Source organism: Perognathus longimembris, chromosome 28 (assembly GCF_023159225.1).
Source record: "Perognathus longimembris pacificus isolate PPM17 chromosome 28, ASM2315922v1, whole genome shotgun sequence".
Lineage (NCBI taxonomy): Eukaryota > Metazoa > Chordata > Mammalia > Rodentia > Heteromyidae > Perognathus > Perognathus longimembris.
The window spans coordinates 25,400,106-25,424,997 of NC_063188.1; the positions used below are offsets into that span (position 1 = coordinate 25,400,106).

The following is a 24,892-nucleotide window of genomic DNA, read 5'->3' on the forward strand; positions in this document are numbered from 1 at the left end:
GGTATTATAGTCACACTTTTGTTTGAACCCTTACAATGCTAATGCCTTTGATTTTTCTGAATGTTACTTTTCTTATCTGTAAAATGGAGATGATTTGTACCTCACAGAATTATCGTAAGGAATATAGCATGTAAATGGCAGGCACACATAGGTTGTCCTTAGTAAAAAGAAATGAGTTTCCCTGTCACTTAATGTTGATAAAGAGAAGTCACTAATCAACTAAGTAGTGATGATTCTATTTCTGCTTTTTTGCAGTTAGGGGCAGAGGATAGAGAAAGAGAAGTCCCTACTGTTAGTATGAAAAAACTATCTAGGCCTTCCTTAAATAGAGGGAAAGTTTGGGTGCTGGTGACTCACACCTGTAATCCTAGCTACCCAGGAAGCTGAGGTCTGAGCATCACAGTTCAAAGCCTGCCTGAGTAGGAAACTCTGTGAGACTCTTAGCTCCAGTTAACCATCAGAAAACTGGAAGAGGAGGTGGCTCAAGTGGTAGAGTGCTAACCTTGAGCAAGAAGCTCAGGCACAGATCCCAGGCCCTGAGTTCAAGCCCCACAACCAACAAAAAAAGGAGGGAAGACAGCAGTCAGCAGTCTCTTTTCTGTACCACTTCCATGTCCACAAGAAGAATGTGAACTATTTAGGAACAGATTTTGGTGCAATAGAAAGCATGTGTCTCAGAGGCAATCACTAATACAGTTAGCAGGGAACTTGAGCAGTGTTGACTTAGCTTAGGAGCCAAAAGAGTTGCCCCACTCTGAGTTCCCAAGCAAAGCTTTCTGGAGATAATGGCTTGCTCAGAAGTCTGGAATTTAAAACTTATCTAATTTGTACATTTGGAACTGACAAAGCTTTGTTATGGAAACATCACAATTGAATTCAGTCATTTGTTGTAACATAGAAGGGATGTGTGCAAAATGAGGAGCAGAGAATAGAAGAGAAGAGAAAAAGAAGAGACCTCGACATGGGAAAATCTAGATAGAACTAAGAGAAGAGTAACAACACCGTGGCCATTGTACTTCGGGAGGAAAAATGTTGCTATTACTGATTATTGTAGCTATGTTGTTTTATACCAGCAAGGACTTTATTTTTTCTTTCTTATCCAATGGGCCCAAAGACCAACCTGTTCTTTTCGTTTTGTAATTTTAGTTGTTTTTTTTTTTTATTTTTTTTATTTTTATTTTTTGGCCAGTCCTGGGCCTTGGACTCAGGGCCTGAGCACTGTCCCTGGCTTCTTCCCGCTCAAGGCTAGCACTCTGCCACTTGAGCCACAGCGCCGCTTCTGGCCGTTTTCTGTATATGTGGTGCTGGGGAATCGAACCTAGGGCCTCGTGTATCCGAGGCAGGCACTCTTGCCACTAGGCTATATCCCCAGCCCCAGTTGTTTTTGAATAGTTAAATTAATCTTTCAGTATTTGTACAAGGGAGTTGCCATTCAACAAAGCAGTTAACGAATACAGTGCCTCTTGATCAATGTCACCCCTTTCAACATTCTCACCTATGCTTCCTACCTCACCCCACCCCACCAGCCTCTTCTGTAAACATCAGCCTGGACCGGGCTGGGAATGTGGCTTAGTGGTAGAGTGCTTGCCTTGCATGCAGGAAGCCTTGGGTTCGATTCCCTAGCACCACGTATATAGAAAACGGCCAGACATGGCGCTGTGGCTCAAGTGGCAGAATGCTAGCCTTGAGCAAAAAGAAGCCAGGGACAGTGCTAAGGCCCTGAGTCCAAGCCCCAGGACTGGCAAAAACCAAACCAAAACAAAACATCAGCCTGGTCCACCAGTGAAGGAACATGCTACTTCCCTATTTCTATTGAAGTTGCATCTCTATTTGCCCATAGTCCTGGGAAAATGGAAAAAAAAAACTCAAAAGGTGACTTCTCTGAGACCCATGGGGTTGGATACAGAAGAGATTTCTGGAAGCTTCCAGTAGCAAACTGCTTCTCTTTCTCTCTCCCTTCCTCTCTCCCTCCTCCTCCCTCCTTCCTTCCTCTTCCCACCCCGCCCCATGCTCTTCCCTCTGTCTCTCCCCTCACCTCACCCCCATCGTAGATAAGCCTCAAACTGAGTTCTGGGATTACAGGTTTGGCTACCACAGGTTTGTCTGGAGCCTACTGCCATCAAGCATATAAATTCAGGTCTCTGCATTCATTTAATAGTTGGAATCTTGGTCTCTGGAAGGCCCATAAAAGAAAGAGGAAAGGGGATCCCCATTAAATCCCCATTCTTTTTTTTTGCCAGTCCTGGGGTTTGAACTCAGGGCCTAGGTACTCTCACTGAACCACTTTGTACTCAAGGCTGGCACTCTACCACTTGAACCACAGTGCCTCTTATTGAAGATAAGAGTTTCAAGGACTTTTGTGCCCAGGGTGGCTTCGAACTGTGATAATCAAATCTCAGCTTGCTGAGTCCATTCCATATTTTGAAGACTGTAATTTTACTTTCACATGTGAGGAATGCTTATTTCTGTCATCTCTGTGGCTTCAGAAGCTACACATTCATGATCCAAAAGGTGTTTTGCTATATGAAAATGGTTATGTTTGCTTAAGAGTTGGCAGAAGGAGGACACTCTGGAATGAGGTGTTTCATTCTCTAGTAAAAATGAATTCTTGATTTTTTTACAATAATCTCTCAAGACTAGAGATAGGGCTCATGTGGTAGCGTTGCAAGGCCTTAAGTTCAAACCTTAGTACTAACAAAGAAAGAAACTCTCTTTGGAAGTGGAGGAAAGAATGAGAGTTTTTATTGCCAGTTCTGGGCCTTGAACTCAGAGCCTGAGCACTGTCCCTGGCTTCTTTTTGGCTCAAGGCTAGCATTCTGCCACTTGATGCACAGTGCCACTTCTGGCCACTTCCTATATATGTAGTGCTGGGGAATCAAACCCAGGGCTTCATGTATATGAGGCAAGCACTCTTGCCACTAGGCCATATTCCCAGCCTCTGAGTGAGAGGTTTTTTAGCCAATTGTGTGTGTGTGTGTGTGTGTGTGTGTGTGTGTGTGCAAGGACTCTACCACTAAGCCACATTCACAGCCTCTTTCTTCTCTCTGTCTCTGTCTCTCTGTCTCTGTCTCTGTCGCGCGCTCTCTCTCTCCCTCCCTCTCTCTCTCTCTCTCTCTCTCTCTCTCTCTCTCTCTCTCTCTCTCTCTCTCTCTCTCTCTCTCTCTCTCTCTCTGTCCCTGGTCCTGGTGAACAAATCCTTAACCTTGTGTACCATAGACAGGTATTCTACCACAAACATTTACCTGTAGTCCTCAAATATCTTTTTAATTCTTTCAAAATAAAACCCTGGGCTGGGAATATGGCCTAGTGGTGGAGTGCTTGCCTCGCATAACATGAGGCCCTGGGTTCAATTCCTCAGCATCACATATATGGAAAAAGCCAAAAGTGGCACTGTGGCTCAATTGGTAGCATGCTAGCCTTGAGCAAAAAGAAGCCAGGGACAGTGCCCAGGCCCTGAGTCCAAGCCCCAGGACAGGGAAGAAAAAAACCTTATTATTTCTTGTATCAGGTATGCTGCTCTTTCCCATATTATCTCATTTATGGCTCATGTGCTTCCTTCTCATCCCAAGAGGGCAGCAGAGCAGTGTCCAGTGATACTGACACCAGCCACTCCTTACATTTAACTTTTCTTCTCAAGTACCGATGGGAAAGTGGGGACACTACTCCCAGTGTAGTTGTTTGTTTGTTTGCTTTTGGTTGTTAGGCTTGAACGCAGGGCCCGAGTACTCTCCCTGAGCTCTTCTGCTTAAATGTAGTGCTCTACCACTTTGAGCCATTGCTCCACTTCTGAATTTTTGGTGATTAATTAGAGACAAGAGTCCCATGGACTTTCCTGCCTGGGCTGGCTTCGAACTGTGATCCTGAGATCTCAGCCTCCTGAATAGCTAGGATTACAGGCACGAGCTACCAGTGCCCAGCTGCGTGGTCTTTTATTTTCCTTGGTCCTTCTGACTAGAATTTTGTGCCTAATATTTAAGGAAACCCCATAGATTTTTGCATTCTTGCTTCTCGTGAACAGTTTAAAAACATTTTATTAGAATATATTCGTTGTATATTTCTGTATATGTTTACAATATATCTTTATTAGAATCACCCTCTGATCTCTCCCTTATGCTTCTTCCCCTTCTTGAAACAATTTCAACAGGTTTCATTGGTCTATTTCATACATGAATATAAATAAAGTACTTTGATCATATTCACCCACTCTGTTAAACCCTCCACGCCCTCTCCACTGGTTTTTACCCTGAACAGGATTTGTTTTACTTATATTCCTGTAATTCTCTCTCTTTCTCTTCCCCCGTCCCCGTGTGTGTGTGTGTGTGTGTGTGTGTGTGTGTGTGTGTGTGTGCACATGCATGCATGCATGCTGTCTGGGGCTTGAACTCAGGGCCTGGGCTTTTTTGCTCAAGGCTAGCATTCTACCATTTCAGCTATAGCTCACTTCTGGCTTTTTTTATATCTTCAGAGCACCAAAACCAGAATTGAGCACATAGGAGGGATGCATGAAGACTTGGGGTCTAAGAGAGCCACTCTGGGAATCATGTTCTGATTCTGTTGTCTGGGGGAATGAGTCTAATGATGAATACTTTAGGCAACATACGGAGAGAGGGTGGTGCCATGGCTGAGGGAAAGAAGAGATTGGAAGCCAGAGAAACTCAGGATCACTCTTCCCACATTCCAGGCTAAGAGCTGCCTCTTTGCCCAGCTGTAGGGCTGTCTGTAGGGCTGTGGGCTAAGGGAATCTAAGGTCCTACAAGCTCACAGGTATTGTCATGATTGAAAATGTCTCAGATTCTTGGAATCATTTTAATTTTTGTGACTGTGTGCCCTTTGGGGGCATTATCTCTCCTTAAGTCCATTTCCCCCACCAAAGATAAAGTTCACCCTGAGACCACTCTATTTTACTCTAGAATATTTTACTCTAGAACTGGGACAACTGAGTCTTCTCATTATAACCACATATATTGTGGGTATTGTTTGAACCCCAACATTGTAGGCTAAAGAGTCTCCAGATGAAACCAGTTGAAAGTTGCCTTCACAAAGGGATAAGGAGTGAGAAAAGGACACATTCTTCAAGCCTGATATCTCTTATCCTCCTTTATCTCTTCTGCCTCTGCTGGCCAGGAAGCGACTATTGGTGTCTCCTCCCCTGGTGCCTGTGGAATTTGAAGGGGAGGAAAGAAGTATATGTATCAAATCCCACTGAATGGGCTACACATCCTGTACCAGCATTCATTTCCCTTTGTTTTTACTTTGCTTTCTTTCTCCTTTGTTTGGAGATTTTTCACTCCCTTCCCCAACTGATGTATTCTTGACTGCTGGGAGCAGTAATAATAGCAACCACAACAAATAAGTAATAAAATCAAAAGCCTCACACACCCTGCTTGTGATAGAGTTAAAAATGGATGGAGTGTTTGGGGACAGAACTCTTGGCACCCAACACACATGACCCCAGTGACCTACATCTTACAACCAGGTCCCGTTTTCTAATGTCTACCATAGTGTCATCTGATTATGAATTCATCAGTAAAACAATCCATTTGCTGGGTGCTGGTGGCTCAAGGCTCTAATCCTAGATACTCAGGTACTGAGATCTGAGGATCATGGTTGGAAAGCCAGATTGGGCAGGAAAGTTTTCAGAAGATGCTCATCTCCAAGTGACCACTGAAAAACCAGAAATGGTGCTATGGCTCCAAGTGGTAGAGCACTGGCCTTGAGCAAAAAGAGCTCAGGGACAGCACCCAGGCCCTGAGTTCAAGCCCCATGACTGACCAAAACAAAACAAAACAAAAAAACAAAAAAAACATAATCTATTGATTAGATCAGGGTCCTCATGATCCAAACATCTCCTAATGATTAGATCCACCAACTGAGGACCAAGTCTTCAACTCATGAGCCTTTGGGGGGAACTTCCTGTTGAAACTACAGCACCAAGGCTGGCCACAAACTTGTGGGTTCAAGCAATCCTTCTGCCTCAGCTTCCCAACTAGCTGAGATTACAGGCTTGAGCTACTGGACCAGTGTCTGCATACTAACCTGGAACCCATTACTGGGGTCATGGATACCCTTTGAAGAGCTTCGATGCCACAGACCTATTCCTTTTGAAGATTTCTCATAATAATAGTTGGCAAGACTCTTCATTGTAAAACTGATCCCCAAAACTCTCTGTAAGATGTTAGGGGCTGATAATGGTTTGGTGAGTCATCCCATTTTCAAGTCCTATATAGACCAGTGTAGAGGAGCGTTGAAGGAGGGAGTGGGTAGAGTGAATGGCCATTTTATCCTTTCTAGATTTTGCCAAGTGAGATAGAAAGAATGTAGAGGTTCAATTATGGGCTTAGAATTCAGGCAAAATTAGATTTCAGTCCTCTCTGATTTACAATATATATGATCTTGCACAGATGATTTCATTTCAGCTAGACTTTGTTTCCTCATCTGGGAAATGGGAATGAAATTAATAAGACATTAACACAGCCGACCTCAGAAGGTTTTTGTGTGGATCCAATGAGTGAAATTCAAATAGAAATATTTTTCATAGTGGCTGCTTGGCACAGAGTGAGGACTCAGCAGTTTTGTTAATTGGATTAATTGTATAATAATTTTTGTAGTGCTAGAGATAGAGCCCACAGTCAAGTGCATGCCAAGTAAGTGCTCTTCTATGGAGCCCTAATTGCATAGTATTAACTGTTCCTAATTAAAGCCAAGAGCAGAGCCTTTAATAGGATGTATTGATTAAAAGGCCAGTAGCTCTTCTGGCTAGATCGGTCTCTAGGCCACAGTAGACAGATAGTAGAAAGGATCTTTTAGACAAAATGTTTTGCATTTTTAGCCCTCACCAGGACCTAAGGTGTTAGGGACACCAGACATATTTTCCTAAGCTCTACTGGATCACTCCAGAGGCAGGAAGTTATAATGCAGGAAAAGAAGTTAGAGCTAGAACCTTTCCAAAAGAAGCTCTAAAGGGATCTTGATTCTCAGGAGGCTGAGATCTGAGAATCAAGGTTTGAAGCCAAAAAAAAAAAAAAAAAGTCCAAGAGACTCTTATCTCCTGCAAACCAGCAAAACAAAAACAGAAGTGAAGGTGTGGCTTGAGTAAAAGAACCCCAGCCTTGAGTGAAAAAGCTAAGCAAGAGCTTAAGGCTCTGAGTTCAAGCCCCAGTATCTCCACTTAATATATTTGCTTGCTAGTCTTTGTTACATGGGTCTGTCCCAACTGAAAATATGATTGAGGAGAAATTATCTTTTCTTTGATGGACAGGATGTTTTTCCCTCTTGCTCAGTTTTCCTCATGGTTGTGATATTGTCTCCAGAGAAATTTGGAGTGGTTTTGCAGAAGAGACAATCCATTCATATCCTCCCCCCTCTGTCTCTTTCCCTCTCTCTCTCTGTACCAGTCCTGGGGCTTGAACTCAGGGCTTGGGTGCTGTTCCTGAGCTTCTTCTGCTCAAGGCTAGCTCTACCACTTGAGACACAATGCCAATTCTGCCTTTTTCTGAGTAGTTTGTTGGAGATAATAGTCTCATAGCCTTTCCTGCCCAGACTAACATCGGACTGCTATCCTCAGATCTCAGCCTCTTGAGTAACTAGGATTGCAAGTGTGAGCTATCAGCACCATGCAACAATCCATTCTTTTGAGGCTGCCTCTAGTAGCCAGGGCAAGGCCATGCTTGCTCCCTGCATGGTAAGCAGAGTGCTCAGAGGGATTCCTGAAATGGGCTTCTCTGGGGTAAGGAAGTTATTTCCTAGTGTCCTAGAGTGGAAGAAAGGCCTGAGTGATCATTTCCCTAGAGCAAATATCTATCTGAGGAATGTACAGAAATGACCTTTTCTGTTCATCTCTTACTACTATTGGAGGTGTCATATCAAATAATGTGTCACTAAAGCCTGCTCTAGGCAGGTATCCACCCATCTGCTCAGAGCCACAATACATGCTTGTCAATATTGTCTCCTCAGGCCTCCATAAAGTTGTTCAATTCACACCTTGTTGCTAGCAGCATAAACAAACAGAAATACTATGGCCAACTAGTTGGCCTTGAGCCTGCTGCCCCTAGAACACTACTGGGAAAATGCCTACCTGAGTTTTGTACAGATGTACTTGTATCTTTGGTAGAACTCTGTTGAGCAGTGGAGTGACTACTCCCAGTGGAGCCATCCTGACCGGTAGGACTTCTGAAGACCATTGTGTGATCTGAGGAGCAGCTGTCCTCATTGGTGATTGTCTCAGGCTTGCATTTCAAATGTGGAGTGCTCTCCTGCCAACCTCACACAGGCAAAGAGGGAGGGGAATGATCATAGCCTCCTATCTGTTAGAAGTTACCTTTTTTCTATAATTAATGAAGCTTTGAATGGGGTGCCCATGGCTCATACCTGTAATTGTAGCTACTCAGGAGGCTGGGATATGAGGATTGTTGTATAAGGCCAGCCTGGGCAGGAAAGTCTCTGAGACTCTTGTCTCCAAAGAACTACCCAAAAAAAAGGCCAAAAAAAAAAAGGTTTAAGTGGTAGAGTACTACTACTTGAGTAAAAGAAGCTTAGGAACAGCTTCTACGCCCTGAGTTCAAGCCCAAGGACTTGCACAAAAACAAAAACAAAACAAAAAGAAAGGTTTCTTCATGAATAGGCATCCTGTTATGAGACACTATTCTGGAGTTAGCTGAGTAATAGATAATCACCTCCATTCTCTCCCCAGAATGATCAACTCATCATCTTGGGCCCTCCATCTGCTGCTCAGCAGATACACATGCTGTTAATTGAACAGATAAAGTTTACCATTCAGTGGAAGGAGTTAAAGACATTCTCTTGGGAGTAGGGCAAGTTATTGCAAACAAAAATGAACCTATAAGGAGATTCTGCATGTTCTAACATTTGGCAGGGTCTAGTCTATCCATCTGACAACTTGCTTGAGAGAGGGGCAACTTATTTTCCACATAAAGATTAATTTGTGGTTGGGTGAAAAACAATTTCTCCCCAGTGGGCTCTGGATACTACTCTCGTGTTATAATTTACCTGGCTGCAAACCTCCCCCCTTTCCAGCTTCTCCCTTAATTGGAGCTGGGGCCTTTAAGACTATTTGTTTTCTATTGCTATGCAACAACTGACAAAGAATTTAGTCACTTATAACCACAACCATTTGTTATTTGGGGGTTTCTATGGATCAAGAATCCAGGCACAGCTGAACAAGGTCCTCTGCTCTAGGTCCTAGCAAACTGTAATCAATGTTATGAGTCAGGGTTGAGCTCTCATCTGAGGTTGCAGGTCATTTTTTAAACTGACAGAATTAAATTTTCTGTAGTTATAGGGTTAATGCCTCTGGTTTCTAGATGGTTGTTACCTGTAGATTGCTTTCAGTTCCTGGACACTGCCTATGATTCCATGCCATGTGGCTCTTCACAACATGAAGATTGGGTTTTGTTTTTCAAGGTCAACAGGAAGGCATTTGCTGCAACCTCAAATCTCTGTTATTCTCTAGTTGACCTCCAGATCACCTTTCAAAGGGCTCACCTAATTCAGTTACACCCAGTCATACAAGGAGGAGGAGATTTCCAGAGCATGTGTACTGAGAGTGGAAATCATGAACAGCATCTTAAATTTCTATGTACTACAGACGTCATGAAAATCATTTTATCCTATTAGGTTATTAAAGTGGACAACAACTACTGTCCATTGGCAATCTCCCCATTGCCAGAAGGCATCAAAGCTGTCTTCAGAATCCTTGAACCTTAATCATGTTGCAGTGTGAAATAGTTTCAACATCCTTGGAAAACAGGTTTTTCCCCTTGGCTCCCCCACCCACCTTTTCCTCCTAGTGCCTTCGTTGAGTCTTCACATGAGCCAAGACTGGCACCAAAAAATTAGCTCGAGAAAGGATTTGTTTAGCCTCATGGTTTCAAAGGTTGCAATCCTCAGTCACTTGGCCACGTGGTTGTCAGCCTATGGCAAGGCAGAATATGATGGTGACAGGGCGTAGGGGAGCAAAGTTATCCACCTCCTGGCAGATAGGAGGCTGGGGGGGGGGGCGGAATTGGGGTGAGGATACTCCCTCAGGGACCCACTGCCTCCAACTAAGCCCCACTTTCTAATTTCTACCACCTTTCCCTGAGGCTATCAAAGGACGAATCTCCATCTATGGATCAATGCATTCAGAGCCTTCGCTTAAAGTGTGGCTTAAATTCCCAATAGATCAATTTTTGATTACTGCATTGGAGACCAAGCCTTCAACACATGGTTTTTAGAGGAGACATTTTCTAACTAAACCATAACAGTGGTGGGGGGTAAGGAGAAAGAGGAATCCCCTCCTCTTACAGGTCCAAGTCCAGCCAGCCCAGCAGAATGGCATCCCACACCCAGGGTTCACATGGTGCGGATGCCTACATGTGGTCTCTGCACCAAAAATGTGACGGCTTCTAGGATACTTGGATTCTGTAAGTCAGGGATGCAGCCCACCTTGCTGAGAGAGAAGGCAGTTTCTGTTCAATTGAGAAGCAAAAGGATTCTTCCCCAAGACAAATCTTCCTCTGCCTCTTATGGCCATTACTTCTATTGCTGGTTATATAGGTGAGGTGGTTCTTAGATGACTTCCTTTTCTGAAATTGAATGTATCCTTTCATGTGCTAGTTCTCTTACATGAGACATCTAACTCAGCGGATAATCCTGTGATTCTTCCAAGTATGATTCTAGGTGCTAGGAATATCAGTGGTGAACAAAAGAAACCCAGCCCCTGCCCTTGGGGAGTCTAATATTCTAGTAAAGGGGACAGAGAAAGTAGTAATTAAATTTCAGACAGTTCTATGAAAAGGTTGATAAAGGATAACATGATGGAGACAGGAAATGCTCTACCTAGGATGCTTATGTAAGTGCTGTCCACTATGAACAAGCTGGTCATGCCACTATCTGAGGGAGAGAGCTCTCCAGGCAGAGGAAGCAGCTAATGTAAAGATTGTGAGCTTGAAAGCAAGTTGGTGCACTGGGGATTGTCAAGAAAGTGCCATGGGATTGGAGCAAAGGACAACATGAGAGGGTAGCAGGGATGAACATCAGTGGGACACAGAAGTAGAGCCAGACCAGATTAGGCCCCTGTCAAGGCTCCAGGGTTTTATTCTGAGCATGGTGACAAGTCATTGAGAGTTACAGAGGAGTTTCTGGCAAAAGGCTGATGCAACTAATGAGGCAGCTTAGTGTGATAAGCAGAATGTAATGTAGACCAAGAATTTTATTTTTTTATAATTATTGCATGTTGAAATAATAATGTTCTGGGGCTGGGAATATGGCCTAGTGGCATGAGTGCTTGCCTCTTATACATGAAGCCCTGGGTTCGATTCCCCAGCACCACATATACAGAAAACAGCCAGAAGTGGCACTGTGGCTCTGGTGGCAGAGTGCTAGCCTTGAGCAAAAAGAAGCCAGGGTCAGTGCTCAGGCCCTGAGTCCAAGGCCCAGGACTGGCAAAATAAATAAATAAAAAATAAAATAAAATAAATTAAAAAAAAAGAGTTTCACAAGAAAAAATTAAAAACTGAAATAATAATATTCTGGTTATAATTAGTTTGGTATAGTATCTTATCACCCTAACTTTTGTCTATTTGGTGGGAGTCGGTGTTACTTTTAAAACTATTGCAACTAGAAAAATTAAAATCTACGTGCTCACATCAATATTTGTATTTAATAGCATTTGTCTGAGAAATGCCTTAAACGAGAGGGCCAAGGATATAGCCCTGTGTGCTACAACATTACAAAATCAGGGCGAGAAGAAAGATCCAGCAAAGAAGTCAGAGGAAGAACAGCCAATAAAAAAGGAGGAAAGTTAGGGGAGTGGAGTATTCCAAGAGGCCAATGATAAAATTATTCAAAAAGGAGTCAAATGCTTCCAGAAGATCAGATTAACTGCCAGTTGAGTTGAAGAGTAGTTTGGGGAGGTCTTAGAAGCAGCTGCCTTTGGCAGCTTCGTGTTTGGAAGTTTAGTTGGAGAGAACCTGAAAGTATAGAAAGTGAGTGAGGTGCGACTACAAAAAAAGTGAGTATTATTCATTCCTTTGGGTTTTACATTAAGGAGGTTTAGAGAGATGGGGTAGTAATGGGAAGAAGGTTCGTAATTGAGGAGAAATTTGCATGTTTTGTTTAAGGAGACATCCCACAAGTTCCAATTGAATAATGGGCAGTGATGAGGTTCTCTTGACCTTTTGATCATTTGGGGAAATAAAGCAAGTATACTGGAAAGAATTTCAGACCTTCTGAACTCCAGAGTTAAATTGAATGGTTCTATTAGTACTCTCCGGTTTTAGCAGTGCTAAGATGAGTTCTTTCATTCTCCCTTTTGCCTTTCATATTTTTCTCTTATTGATTGCGTTTTCCCCTTCTTTTTCCACACTAGAAATAATGGATCAAAGGGAATGTCAGAATGTTGTGGCCTGGTATTTTGGCCTGGTGTTTTTCCATGAGTATCTATCTGTAATGCTCACAGGTAATAGTTTCTATCCCCACTGTTTAAAAGGCTTCCTTTGTGATGGAACTAGGGATGCTACTGTGTTTATTAAGATTAACAGAAATATTATAGTGATTTTTTCATCTATCACCCATCAAAACCACCCCCCCAGCCCCAAGCAACACACTCTCTTTCTATGTATTAAGCTTTTTCTGGACATGACATGCTAATGGAATGACTGTCCTTAAAAATATCATGATGGTCCCTTTGAACAAATAGTATACACTTTAAAAAAGGATAGGAATGTAAAAAAAATCCTTTCTGGGGTGTGTGTAGTAGTGGGTAGATGAAGGAAGGTGATTGTGATTGAAATACTATATGTACATGTGTGGAAATGGAGCAATGAAGCTTGTTGAGACTGGTTGGGGAAGGGGAAGGGAGTGAAGGGAAGTGATGGAGTCTGGTCAAGCCACATTACGTGAATACATAGACATGTCGAATGAAATCCCCTTGAACAACTAATAGATGTTAATTTTTTAACTATAAAATCAGTTGGAGGGGGGATAATTCGTCCTTGTGTTAATTCCATTTGTGTATTTTGTCTTGAATCATGTCAGAATCGAGCTGAAGGATAAGGAATAGGGATGAAAAGATTGTATTGAATCCTGAACATAAAACGATGACCTTAGAGCTCGAAGTATGCTTCCACTAGCAGAGTACCTGCTTAGCAAATGTGAGGTCCTGAGTTCAATGGTGATGATTGTTCTGATTTGCTTTGTACATTATTTTAGTGATTCCACCATGGCTGAGTCAATAAGTGAAGTATCCAGCAGTCAAGAACTTCTGGACATGACTGATGAAGGTAAGTAACCAAATAAAACCTTGATAACTAGAACTATACTGCATTTGGCCCCTAGGGGGAAAAAAGAACCAATTCCCAAGAAAACAAGTTCCTATCAAATTATTTGTAATAACCTTACAGTCATATCATATGTACTCTTAATCTTTCTAAGCTCTTCTCTGTTATCTCTAACTCCTAATAAACATTTTTCTGAGGCCCTGTCATCTTTGCAGGTGACTACTGAACTCTACTCACAGAGGCAGGAGTTTTTCTGCTCAATCAGAAAAAACAGTCAAAAGCAACAATAACCTCACAGATTCAACCAAAGTTGATAACCAATGGAGGAATTCATAATTTGAATAGGAAAGAGGGGATGTAGAAATAAAATGATGCTCCTAATAGGCTTCTATTCAATGGGTTCAATTTACCATATTCTTTGTAAAACTTGCTCGGATGGACACTGGTGCATAATTGTGGCATTTGTCCAGGTGTGGTAGGTGAGTATGAATGGGATATTAGAAAAAGAGACATAGGGGCTGAGAATATGGCCTAGTGGCAAGAGTGCTTGCCTTGTTTACATGAAGCCCTGGGTCCAATTTCCCAGCACCACATATATAGAAAACAGCCAGAAGTGGTGCTGTGGCTCAAGTGGCAGCCTTGAGCAAAAAGAAGCCAGGGACAGTGCTCAGAACCCGAGTCCAAGGCCCAGGACTGGCAAAACAAACAAACAAACAAAAGCCCACAAAAACTATTAGAAAAGGAGATATAGATCACAAACAATATATGATTTAGGTTTTCTTCATTATTATTCATGCATATTAATTATACACAATAATGGGCTTCATGAAGACATTTTCACATATATGTAGGAGGTCTTCTGACCATTTTTACCTCCTTTTTTTTCTCAAATTTTTATTATCAAACTGATGTACAGAGATGTTACAGTATCATACGTTGGGCATTGGATACATTTCTTGTACTGTTTGTTGCCTTGTCCCTCATGCCCCCCTCCCTCCCCCCCTTTCCCTCCCCCCCCCCCCGAGGTGTTCAGTTCACTTACACCAAACAGTTTTGCAAGTATTGCTTTTGTAGTTATTTCTCTTTTTTTTACCCTGTGTCTCTCAAATTTGGTATTCCCTTTGAATTTCCTACTTCCAATACCAGTAAACACGGTTTCCAATATACTCAGATAAGATATAGAGATAGTGTAGGTACAACCACAGGAAGGTGATACAAGAATATCATCAATAATAGAAGCTACAGATACACATGGGACGTTGAAAGTAGTTACAACTGTGATATAACAATTGTTTCCATAACATGGAGTTCATTTCACTTAGCATCATCTTATGTGTTCATAAGGGTATAGCTATTGGGCTCCTGTGATCCTCTGCTGTGACTTGCCTAAACCTGTGCTAATTATTCCCTATAAGGGAGACCATAAAGTTCATGTTTCTTTTGGTCTGGCTCACTTCACTTAGTATAATTTTTTCCAACTCCTTCCATTTCCTTACAAATGGGGCAATGTCATTCTTTCTGATAGAGGCATAAAATTCCATTGTGTATATGTACCACATTTTCCTGATCCACTCATCTACTGAGGGGCATCTGGGTTGGTTCCAGATTCTAGCTATGACAAATTGTGCTGCGATGAACATTGTTGTGCTGGTCTGCCTTGTAACTTGGGGGGCTGACATCACTGAATATGTGGGTATGAGATGCTGAAGTTGCTTGTGGATCCTTGAGGGCCAGGCTTGGATCCTCATCTCTGATTACCATTGCTTAGAGAGACCCACTTAAATGTTTAAGAAATGAATGATTGATGAACTAAAGGAAACATTTCCTTATCAAGGCAGATGCAACTGACAAATCGACCTATATTTTTGCATATGAGTTAGACAGATGCCAACAAAAGAAGGTCAAAGTCCAGTACAGGATGATGAGTGGTGGTCAGAAAATGCCCTTTTTCTGTTCTCAGAGGTTGTTTGTGCTTGGGAATGTTTTTAGAATTATGCAGTGCTGTTAAGAGGCTGAAAGGAAAGAAAGATTTAAAAGAATGTTTTCCATCCAAGCAGCAATGTAAGCAAACAAGAACATCTTTGTTCTTTTTTGTTTCTCTGAGTTGGGGCATCTCTAATGTAATCCAGACTGGCCTCAAATTCAAGATTCTCCTGTCTCTACTTCCCAGGACCTGGATTGTGGGTGTGGACTACTACATTCACTTGGGGTTTTTTGTTGTTGTTTTTTTTGCCAGTCCTGGGGCTCGAACTCTGGGTCTGGGCATTGTCCCAAGGCTCCTTTTGCTCAAGGCTAGCAATCTACCACTTGAGCTGCAGTGCCACATCTGGCTGGCTTTTTCTGTGATTATTTGGTGACAAGAGTCTCATGAACTTTCCTGCCTGGGCTGGTTTCAAACTGTGATCCTCATATCTCGGCATCCTGAGTAGCTAGGCTTACAGGCGTGAGCCATCAGCACCTGGATACACTCAGTTTTATGCTATACATTTTAAAATCTAAGTTCAACCTAAATGAGATGGTCTGCCTGTGTGCATGGTGGATCCACGAAGATACAAACCAGAAGCAACCACTTCTTCACTGGCTTTAGCCATGATTTTTTTTCTGGAGTGGGAGTTGGGGGCTGGGAACAGGCCTTCAACTGGCTGTTTTGTGGTGTGTGACACACATGGCAGGCCCTCATTAGATAATGGTATTGAAAGCTACTTGGGTGTTTGGAAATGTATAGTTCTTGGGCTTCCATAGGAAATGAATGTCTTTGTTATAGAAGTCCAGTAGCTGACAGCTTTTGGCTCTGTACACTGACTACTACTGTGATCTCTTACAGTAGCATGGGTGATCTATATAAACACTACTAGGTACAAACATGGGCTTTGACCCTTCACTAACTGTTAAGGCCTATGTATCCTTTGTGTTTTTAATGTAAGCCTCTGCAGGGATTAGCTGCTGATAAATTAAAAACAGCTCCTAAACAACAGAAAGCCTGCCAAGCCAATGTATGGCAAAGATCATGGCTTTCATTAGGATTATAAAAGCAATATAGCATGTAGATGATGTATCACTCCCAAGCCTGGCATCTAGGACAGGAAAATGCCCTAATCAAAAACAGGCTGAAGAGTTTAGGTATGTCACTCAGTGGTTGAACACTTCTGTAATATGTGCAATGCCCCACTGGGTTCCTTTTCCAGCACAGCAATAAAAAGAGTTAACTGAAGACTGGGGCTCTTGCAGCTGACATTGTAAGTCTGGCAATCAGTTGTGACTAGCTTAGAAATCCATTCCTCTGGTTAATGCACATACAACCTACCACATTTGACAGTTACCTTCCCCTATCCTCCCAATTACCAGCTTATAAAGGTATATGGCTACCATATTCAGAGCCACCTCACGGGGTAGAATGGAAACATTATTTTTCTCTAGTGCCCCAGATGGAAAGAAGTGTGCATTGCTGCTTAAGATATTTTGAATCCTAATAGAAAACTAAGTTGTTTTTGTCCAGAAAGTGATGAGAATTTGAAAGAATACTGGAATCAAGGCATACTTAAATTACAGCACCTGTTTCAGTTCTAAAATTGCTAGTCATTTTGTTTATTTAGGAGCACAAACTATGTGAGTGTAGGATTTTTTTCTGCTTATGCAATGATTATGTTTGGTAAATTTGCTCTTACAGCTTGAAGAGTTTATTGGCAATGTTTATATTCAGCTAGTCAGTGTTTATAGATTGTGTCACAAAAGTAGCTACAACCTGCTGATGCTTCTGTTTTTGTGTTGGCTGGTGCCTAAGAAGCAGACTTGCGGCTTCAGATTCTCTCCCTTTGCCTTCTTCCCTTCTATTCTGTGATTTTAAAAAATTATTGTTATTATAAAGGTAATGTATAGAGGAAGTTACAGTTACATAAGTCAGATAATGCGTACATTTCTTTTTGGACAATGTCATCCCTTCCCTCATTCTCTCCCTGTTTTTCCCTCCTGATGTTCTTAACATTATGTTATATTCTGAGCATAAAGTTGTCCCCCTTTCAGATACTCGCTTGTCAAGAATCCATAAATTTAATTCCAAAATGGCAGTACAGCCAGGTGCCAGTGGCTCAAGCCTGTAATCCTAGCTCCTCAGGAGGCTGAGATCTGAGGATCGAGGCTAGAAGCCAGCCCAGGCAGAAAAATGCGTGAGACTCTTATCTCCAATGAACCACCAGAAAACCACAAGTGGCACTGTGGCTCAAAGTGGCAGAGTGCTAGACTTGAGCCAAAATTCTCAGGGACAGCACTCAGGCCCTGAGTTCAAACACCACAACTGACAAAAAAGGGGCTAAAATATACTACATAGTCCCCTGTTTGTAAAAGGATCTTTCTCACTGGGCAGGAAAGTTTAAATGGTATATTGGAGCTGACTCCCACTGGCCTGGGAGACTGACTATACATCTCTTCCCCCAAATCATATTGTATCTTCAAACTGGCCATAATGGGAGTATTTATACTAAATGTATAGGCAAATAAAACAAATCATGCATTATCTCAAGGGCTTGTTGTTAAACATTTTCTAGTGCCAAACTGAAATTTTGATTACTCAGAATTTTATATACAAACTTCACAATTTTATGGGTTCTAGAAATAATTTGCAAGTGGAAGATTAAGAGAGAGAGTCAAAAAGCAAAATAGGGGCTGGGAATGTGGCTTGGTGGTAGAGTTCTTGTCTAGCATTCAGGAAGCCCTGGGTTCGATTCCTCAGTACCACATAAAAGAGAAAAGGCCATAAGTGGAACTGTGGATCAAATGGTAGAGTGCTAGCCTTGAGCAAAATGAAGCTCAGAGACAGTGCCCAGGCCTGATTTAAAGCCCCTTGACTGGCAAAAAAAAAAAAGGCAAAATAGGGATTGTTTTAGAATCAGCCTACTCTGCTGTAAACTTCCAAGAACTTTTGTAGAGAATCCTGACAGTCATTTTCTGTGGAAAACAAACATCATTTAAAATACTTAAATTTATTATTAAACAAATTACTGTGATCTTTTTCTGAAAAAAAAAGGTAAAAAGGGAACATGGGGAAAGACATGAATTTCCAGCCAAGATTATACAAGAATATCCTAGTACATAAGTAATTGTCTAAGTAATCCAAAACAGAAATTACTTAAGCAGCAATTGGCAAGCAAACACTCCTATGATCTTTCGTTGTCCCACTCCTAGATGGCTGCTGCTTCTAATCAAATAGATTTCAGAGTTGATTATACACACAGCACTGTTTCTAGTGAACATAAATTGAATAAATAGAATTATATCTGTATCTAATTCTTTTCTTATTGATACTCAGAACTTAGGAAATACTCGTCCTTCAATACTTGGAGTGGTTGAGGCAGTGAATGAACAAATGAAAGAATGAAGGAATGGAATAAAGAACATTACATTTTTGGTGTCCAGAGAAAAGACAGTCAGGATTAGATTAACACAAAACTAATTAACGACAGGCTTTGCAGTTCAGAGACCTTCTTTAATAGGTAGGCCTAGGAGCACCCACCTAAATTACACACCTAAATCATGACATTCAGAGCTAAGTAGAACTGTAGGTAGCATTTCCCAATGTGTGGTTCTAAACACTTTTCTCATGTGCATTTGGAAGATACTATTGTTACCCAATTTAGGGAGTTCTACCATAAATATAAGCATCAAAAAGTCTCCCAAAGGGCTGGGGATATAGCCTAGTGGCAAGAGTGCCTGCCTTGGATACACGAGGCCCTAGGTTCGATTCCCCAGCACCACATATACAGAAAACGGCCAGAAGCGGCGCTGTGGCTCAAGTGGCGGAGTGCTAGCCTTGAGCGGGAAGAAGCCAGGGACAGTGCTCAGGCCCTGAGTCCAAGGCCCAGGACTGGCCAAAAAAAAAAAAAAAAAAAAAAAAAAAAAAAAAAAAAAAAAGTCTCCCAAACATCTTGTTGGAAAGCAGACCACTGTCTAATCCCACATCTCCTCCGTTGATCTGTTTTTCATGTAAAAGAATTTAGGAGCATCCCTCAGAACACAGAGAGGTACTGATCAGGTGCAGTCCCTTCATTTCCCACTGAGTTCTGTAGAAGTCGAATGCCTTTCCCATAGTAAGGTCACAGAGCTAAGCCATCTCACATTCAATCCCAATATTCCAAGTGTTCTGACACTGAACCAGCACACACCTTCCATCATAGCGGCCATACTGGCTGGGTCTTTTGCTGTCAGTGCAGCCTTTGCTACACTGGAATGAGGCCTTCCAGAGAGCAGACTTTTGAAATGCCACTCCTGACTTGGTCAATAATTTCATGTGAAAGCACTGAGAGCTAATTCTGTCCCTCTGAAAAGGGGATGATTTTTATATTTTCCCCCTTTTCTACTGAGTTCTAATGAAGGCATATACATGTGCTTACTTGGACACCAAAGAAAACCAACACAGTCTTTAAGAGCATTTAAAGTTCACATTCCTCATTGCTCCCTTGGGTGATTATTAGAAATAGGAGCAAATTTTCATTTATCTGCATAGGCAAAGGGCAAGAACCCTGTAGAGAATCCAAATGGATTGTCACTAGTTGAAGAATGTATACTTTCCAAAACCCCTTTGGTACCCTGAGTTTCGCATAGCTTTTGCAAAGGCAGTTTCTTTTTTCTGCACAGTCCTTTCTTCTTTCTGAGACGCAGGCCTCTCCCTTGCTCATTTGCTCTTCCTCTGGGAAGTATTCACTGACGACATCAATTAACTCCACTTAGTCCTTTCCAGCTTCTACTTAGCTTTCTAAAGATCCTAAAGTGTTTTTCACATGTAAAAGCTTGCTGCCCCATTGGAACACAATGATTCCAGTCAGTGGAACATACCAGTCAGGGGGCAGAGGGGTGTGTGTGTGTGTGTGTGTGTTCAAAAATGAGAAGCAAATACCTTGTGAGTTTGGCCAGAATAGAGGCCAGCTTAAGAGCACTGAATATCCTCTGGGTTGTTTCTTTCACTAACAACTCAGACACTTTGGATACTAGTGAGTTTCTAAGAAAGGTGCAAACAAATGGGTGGTGCTGTGGGCACAGATCACAGCTCTCATTCGTGTCATGAAGGTCTTCCCCCCCCCGCCCCCGTTCCCATCACCACAAACTTCCCCTTCCTCCAGAACTCTGTCTCACTTTCACTTTTTAACTTTCAGGAAAGAAAAAATCCAAATTTCGAGTCTTCAAGAATTTTTTTGTCAAGAAAAAGAAAAGAAGTTCTGATGATGCCCAAGGAGGAAAAGTGCTGAAGCCAAGTTTATCCAGTAGCAACATTCATATCACTTCGCTGAAGCCAATTCATGAAGGTCAACAAGTTGAACTTAGGTAAACTCAGATGGAATACAGAGGGTGGAACCAGGGCAAGGACACATAACTACATCAGGTCCACCCTTGGCAACCAAATGACCAATGGGCCTTTGGTGTCAGGAGCTTCCATTCTTTCTAGCTCAATGGGTGGGGCACAAAGCCATTACCAGAACAGTTATATCCAGGGATCTTCTTCATGAGTAGGTATTTATTGTCTTGGTTGTGTGGCTCGGTAGGATGGAGCACAGAAAATACACAGATGTTGCAGATGGATCAAGGAAGCCATCTTGTCACAGAATAATTGGAGACATGGCATCTACTGCTAATGAAAAGCTACTGGCCCATTTCATGCAGTGGGGGATGACTGATATCATTCTGAAGGTTGGATGTGGTTTGCCAGCCAGGCCCTAGATTACAGATCTGCCAGTTCTCATAATGAGTGAATAAAACCTCAGACCTTAAAGCCATCTGGTTGTGTTTGGGCTAGGCGGACATATAAAGCATATGTCACATTGTTAGGAGAAATTTAACCACAAATTGATGGTGCGCATATTCTCCAATCATTACAACTGATTTTGGAGAAGAATTCTGTTGTTCAAATGCTTTTTTGTTCTTGTTATAACCATATATAATGCCCTAAGGAAAAGTAAGTGGTCATAATGCATAAATAAATGTTTTAGCATCAAAAAACCAATAAAATCTTTATAGTGCTATAAAAGTACACAAAAAAGCAAGCTAGTCCAATTCCTCACCTTTCATGTAACATGAGGACAAATGCTAGAGGTGGTTACAGAGAGTATGTTTTGCAGCCACTACTGCCACCCTTATTCATATTTTTATTTGTGATGCCCCAATTTCAATATCCCATTGTCTTTTTTCACCTAGACTCTTGGTACCCTCAACTGTCCCTTGATGAATTGAGTCTCTGTTTCTCTCTCTCTCTCTCTCTCTCTCTCTCTCTCTCTCTCTCTCTCTCTCTCTCTCTCTCTCTCCCCCCATAGGGATCTGAAGATCTCCCTTAACCTCAGTTTCATGCTTAATGCTTAATGTGCTGGAGCAGAAACCCTGGAGGAGGTCACTAAGGAGTTAGGAAGGGAGACTAACATTTTCACTTAGTCTATACAATAGAACTAGTATCTATTTCCCAGACTGTTATGTGTCTGATGGAAGGAACAAATGCTATTTCTTCATTTTGATTTCTTAACGCATGGTTTATAATGTACTGCTTTGGCTGATATTTTTTTGTCAGTTATTAAGTTTGAACTCAGGGCCTGGGCACTGTTCCTGAGATGTTTTTTCTCAAGGCTAGTACTCTACCACCACCACCAAATTGTTAGTGGTGGTTTCCTCTGAGAAATGGCACTATAGATAGGAGGGGTATTTTACTTTTATGCCTTATATACGCTTGTATAATTTGAATTTTTAAAATGATAAACATGTTCTTTGTATAAGATATGGCCTATTTACCATTAAGTTCACCTATTTAAAGTACATAATTTAATAGTGGCGATTTTTAAAATGATAAACATGTTCTTTGTATAAGATATGGCCTATTTACCATTCAGTTCACCTATTTAAAGTACATAATTTAATCGTGGCATACGAGTAATATACCCCTCCTGTCTATAGTGCCATTTCTCAGAGGAAACCACCACTAACAATTTGGTGGACATCCTTCTTGACTTTTTTCTTTTTTTATTAATTAAAAAATTTTTGACACGGTGTTGTGCAAAAGGGGTACAGTTACATAATAGGGAAGTGTGTACATTTCTTGTGATATCTTACACCCTGTTTTTCTTTCCCTTCCCTAGATCAGTTAGACATATGTACAATACACAGTGTATCAAAAACATATACAGTATCCACGTGGCCTACGCCAAAGGAAATTAACTTAGGACTTTAAATGTAACATCAACAATTAGACTTTTTTCTTTAACCATAAGCTGTATCTGCATGTACTATATGTATATATAGTAAGTGGATCCATACCTTATTTTTTCACTTCCCATTTCATGGACAGCTTTCTATGTCAGTGCATATGCATTTCTATACTCCCTCTAAACTACCTATGGTGAGCAAGACTTTGAATACACATTTGTCTTCTGTTTCTATAGCCACTGAGATGATGTTTATAATGCCTTTCCTATTTGTTCAGGTCTAGGAGCAGCATGGGGAACAAAGCCTTATCCCATGATAGCATCTTCATGTTGGATCCTGCATCTGAAAGACCAACAAGTCAGTGCTCCTCAGTGGAAGTCCAGAGAGGCAGACCTCTGCAGGTAGTAGTGAGCTAAGCATTAGTGCATACTTGAACTACTACTCTTCTTCCATTTCCTAATCCTATCCTCCTGTCTACTGCCACCAAAAAATAAATAGGGAGAAGTTCTTCTCTGCTTGTCAGTTGGTTCTACCTCCACCAGGATGTCATAAGGATTATACAACAAAAATGTGCTTCCTTAGTTGTCAGAGTTTTGGTTGGTATTTCCTTGTTGACTCTGCTAACACACCAGGAAAATGCTTTCATTATTTTAGCAGTGACACTCCATTATTTATGTCCTAGCATACCAACCCCCAAGTGTTTCTCTCTCTTCCACAGAAATCTTTTGTTTCCAGAACTCTGCCTAGAGATGACATGGTTAATATGCCTGAAGTGGTGTCTGATACTGTATATGAAGCTATATATTTGCCCAAAGATGGAATCTGGGTTGGAGGCTCCAAGATTAATGAGGTAATAGAGTGTAATTATTCAGAGCATGGGCAGCTAAGTTAGATAGACCTGTGCTTGAATTCTTGCTCGGCTCTTATTAACTGCACGACCCTAGGCTAGTTGCTTAGTCTCTTTGAGCCTTCATTTCCTCATCTACAATAGGTATATCATTAATATCTAACCCCCGTAGGAGTTGTTTTGTGAGAATTGAATGAAGATTTGGAAAGGTTAAAGAAATTGTTCAAGCTCACCTAAGTAATGTTATAGACTTGGAAATCTGACTCAGGTATGTTAGCCTCAAAATCTTTCCACCATCCTAGTTTCTTTTTCTTTTTTTTTTTTTTTTTGGCCAGTCCTGGGGCTTGGACTCAGGGCCTGAGCACTGTCCCTGGCTTCTTTTTGCTCAAGGCTAGCACTCTGCCACTTGAGCCACAGCGCCACTTCTGGCCGTTTTCTATATATGTAGTGCTGGGGAATCGAACCCAGGGCCTCATGTATATGAGGCAGGCACTCTTGCCACTAGGCCATATCCCCAGCCCCACCATCCTAGTTTCTAACACATTCATTTCCTTTGTATCTACCTGGTCAAGGGGCAGCTGTATTCCCAGTAAAATGCAGAATGTCTATAGGATAATGCCTTTCCTCCAGTGAATCCTAAATTTACAGTAAGCATACACTATGCATTTCTCAGTCTACTTTTCTGAAACTCAGATTCAGATATTCCAGCAAGCTGCGTGTTCCTGCTCTGAATTCGGGGTGAAATTCTTTTCCAAGACAATTGTAGAACTAAGGAAGGCCACACAGGAGGAGACCCTTCCCCAATGGAGAGCTAATTATTTTTACACTTGGCAAAAAGTGACACTTATTTCTGACATATCTGCTTAAGACTTCTATAGGACATGCTCTGGTTTCTGCACAGTGGATAGTAGAAGTTGTGCTCAGTCCATTAGCCACGAAGGATAGAGAAGAAAACACTGAGCTGGTCACCAAATGTGCTGACCTGTGGCTGTAAAGCAGGATCTGAAGTCAGGACACTGCTGCCCTCTAGTACTTCAGAAGGAAAAGTAACTTCTGGGCAGTTTTCAGTCTTCAGGTTTGAATATTAACACTAGCTCTCACTTGCCTCCATAGAGATGACCTCATGGCTAAAATCAAGTGCCACATGGCAATTTCTCACATTTGCAGAGAAGGAATCTGTTTCCCGGTAACAGGGAAAGATTCCTGTCTTAATTTCAGCAATTGAGAAGCTCATATAATAGAGATATTTACAAAAAAAAAAGGTTAAGCCACATGCTGGTGGCTCAAGCCTATAATCCTAGCTACCCAGGCGGCTGAGACCTAAGGATCAGAGTTTAAAGCCAGCCCTGGAAGGAAAGTCTGTCAGATTCTTATCTCCAATAAACTACTCAGAGAAGGCTGGAAGTGGTGCTGTGGCTCAAGTGGTAGAGTGCTAGCCTTGAGCACAAAGGCTCAGGGACAGTACCCAAGCCCTGAGTTCAAGCCCCACAAGCAACAAAAAAGGTTAATTTAGTCAAAATTAATGATAAGGTACTAGTAACATTGCTTCTTACAATGAAAGGAATAGGGGGAAATTACAGTAGCCAACACATAAGTT

General features: G+C 41.7%; 1 protein-coding gene across 1 annotated transcript in view; it reads left to right on the top strand.

Moving 5' to 3' along the window:
- Positions 1-13,219: 13,219 nt before the first annotated feature.
- Kiaa1210 (KIAA1210 ortholog) overlaps positions 13,220-24,892 on the top strand; it is a 39,934-nt gene continuing 28,261 nt past the window's right edge. The window contains exons 1-4 of the mRNA XM_048335324.1: positions 13,220-13,280; positions 20,420-20,588; positions 22,726-22,849; positions 23,167-23,298. Of these exons, the coding sequence (XP_048191281.1) occupies positions 13,220-13,280; positions 20,420-20,588; positions 22,726-22,849; positions 23,167-23,298 (486 nt within the window). The remainder of the gene's footprint in view (positions 13,281-20,419; positions 20,589-22,725; positions 22,850-23,166; positions 23,299-24,892) is intronic.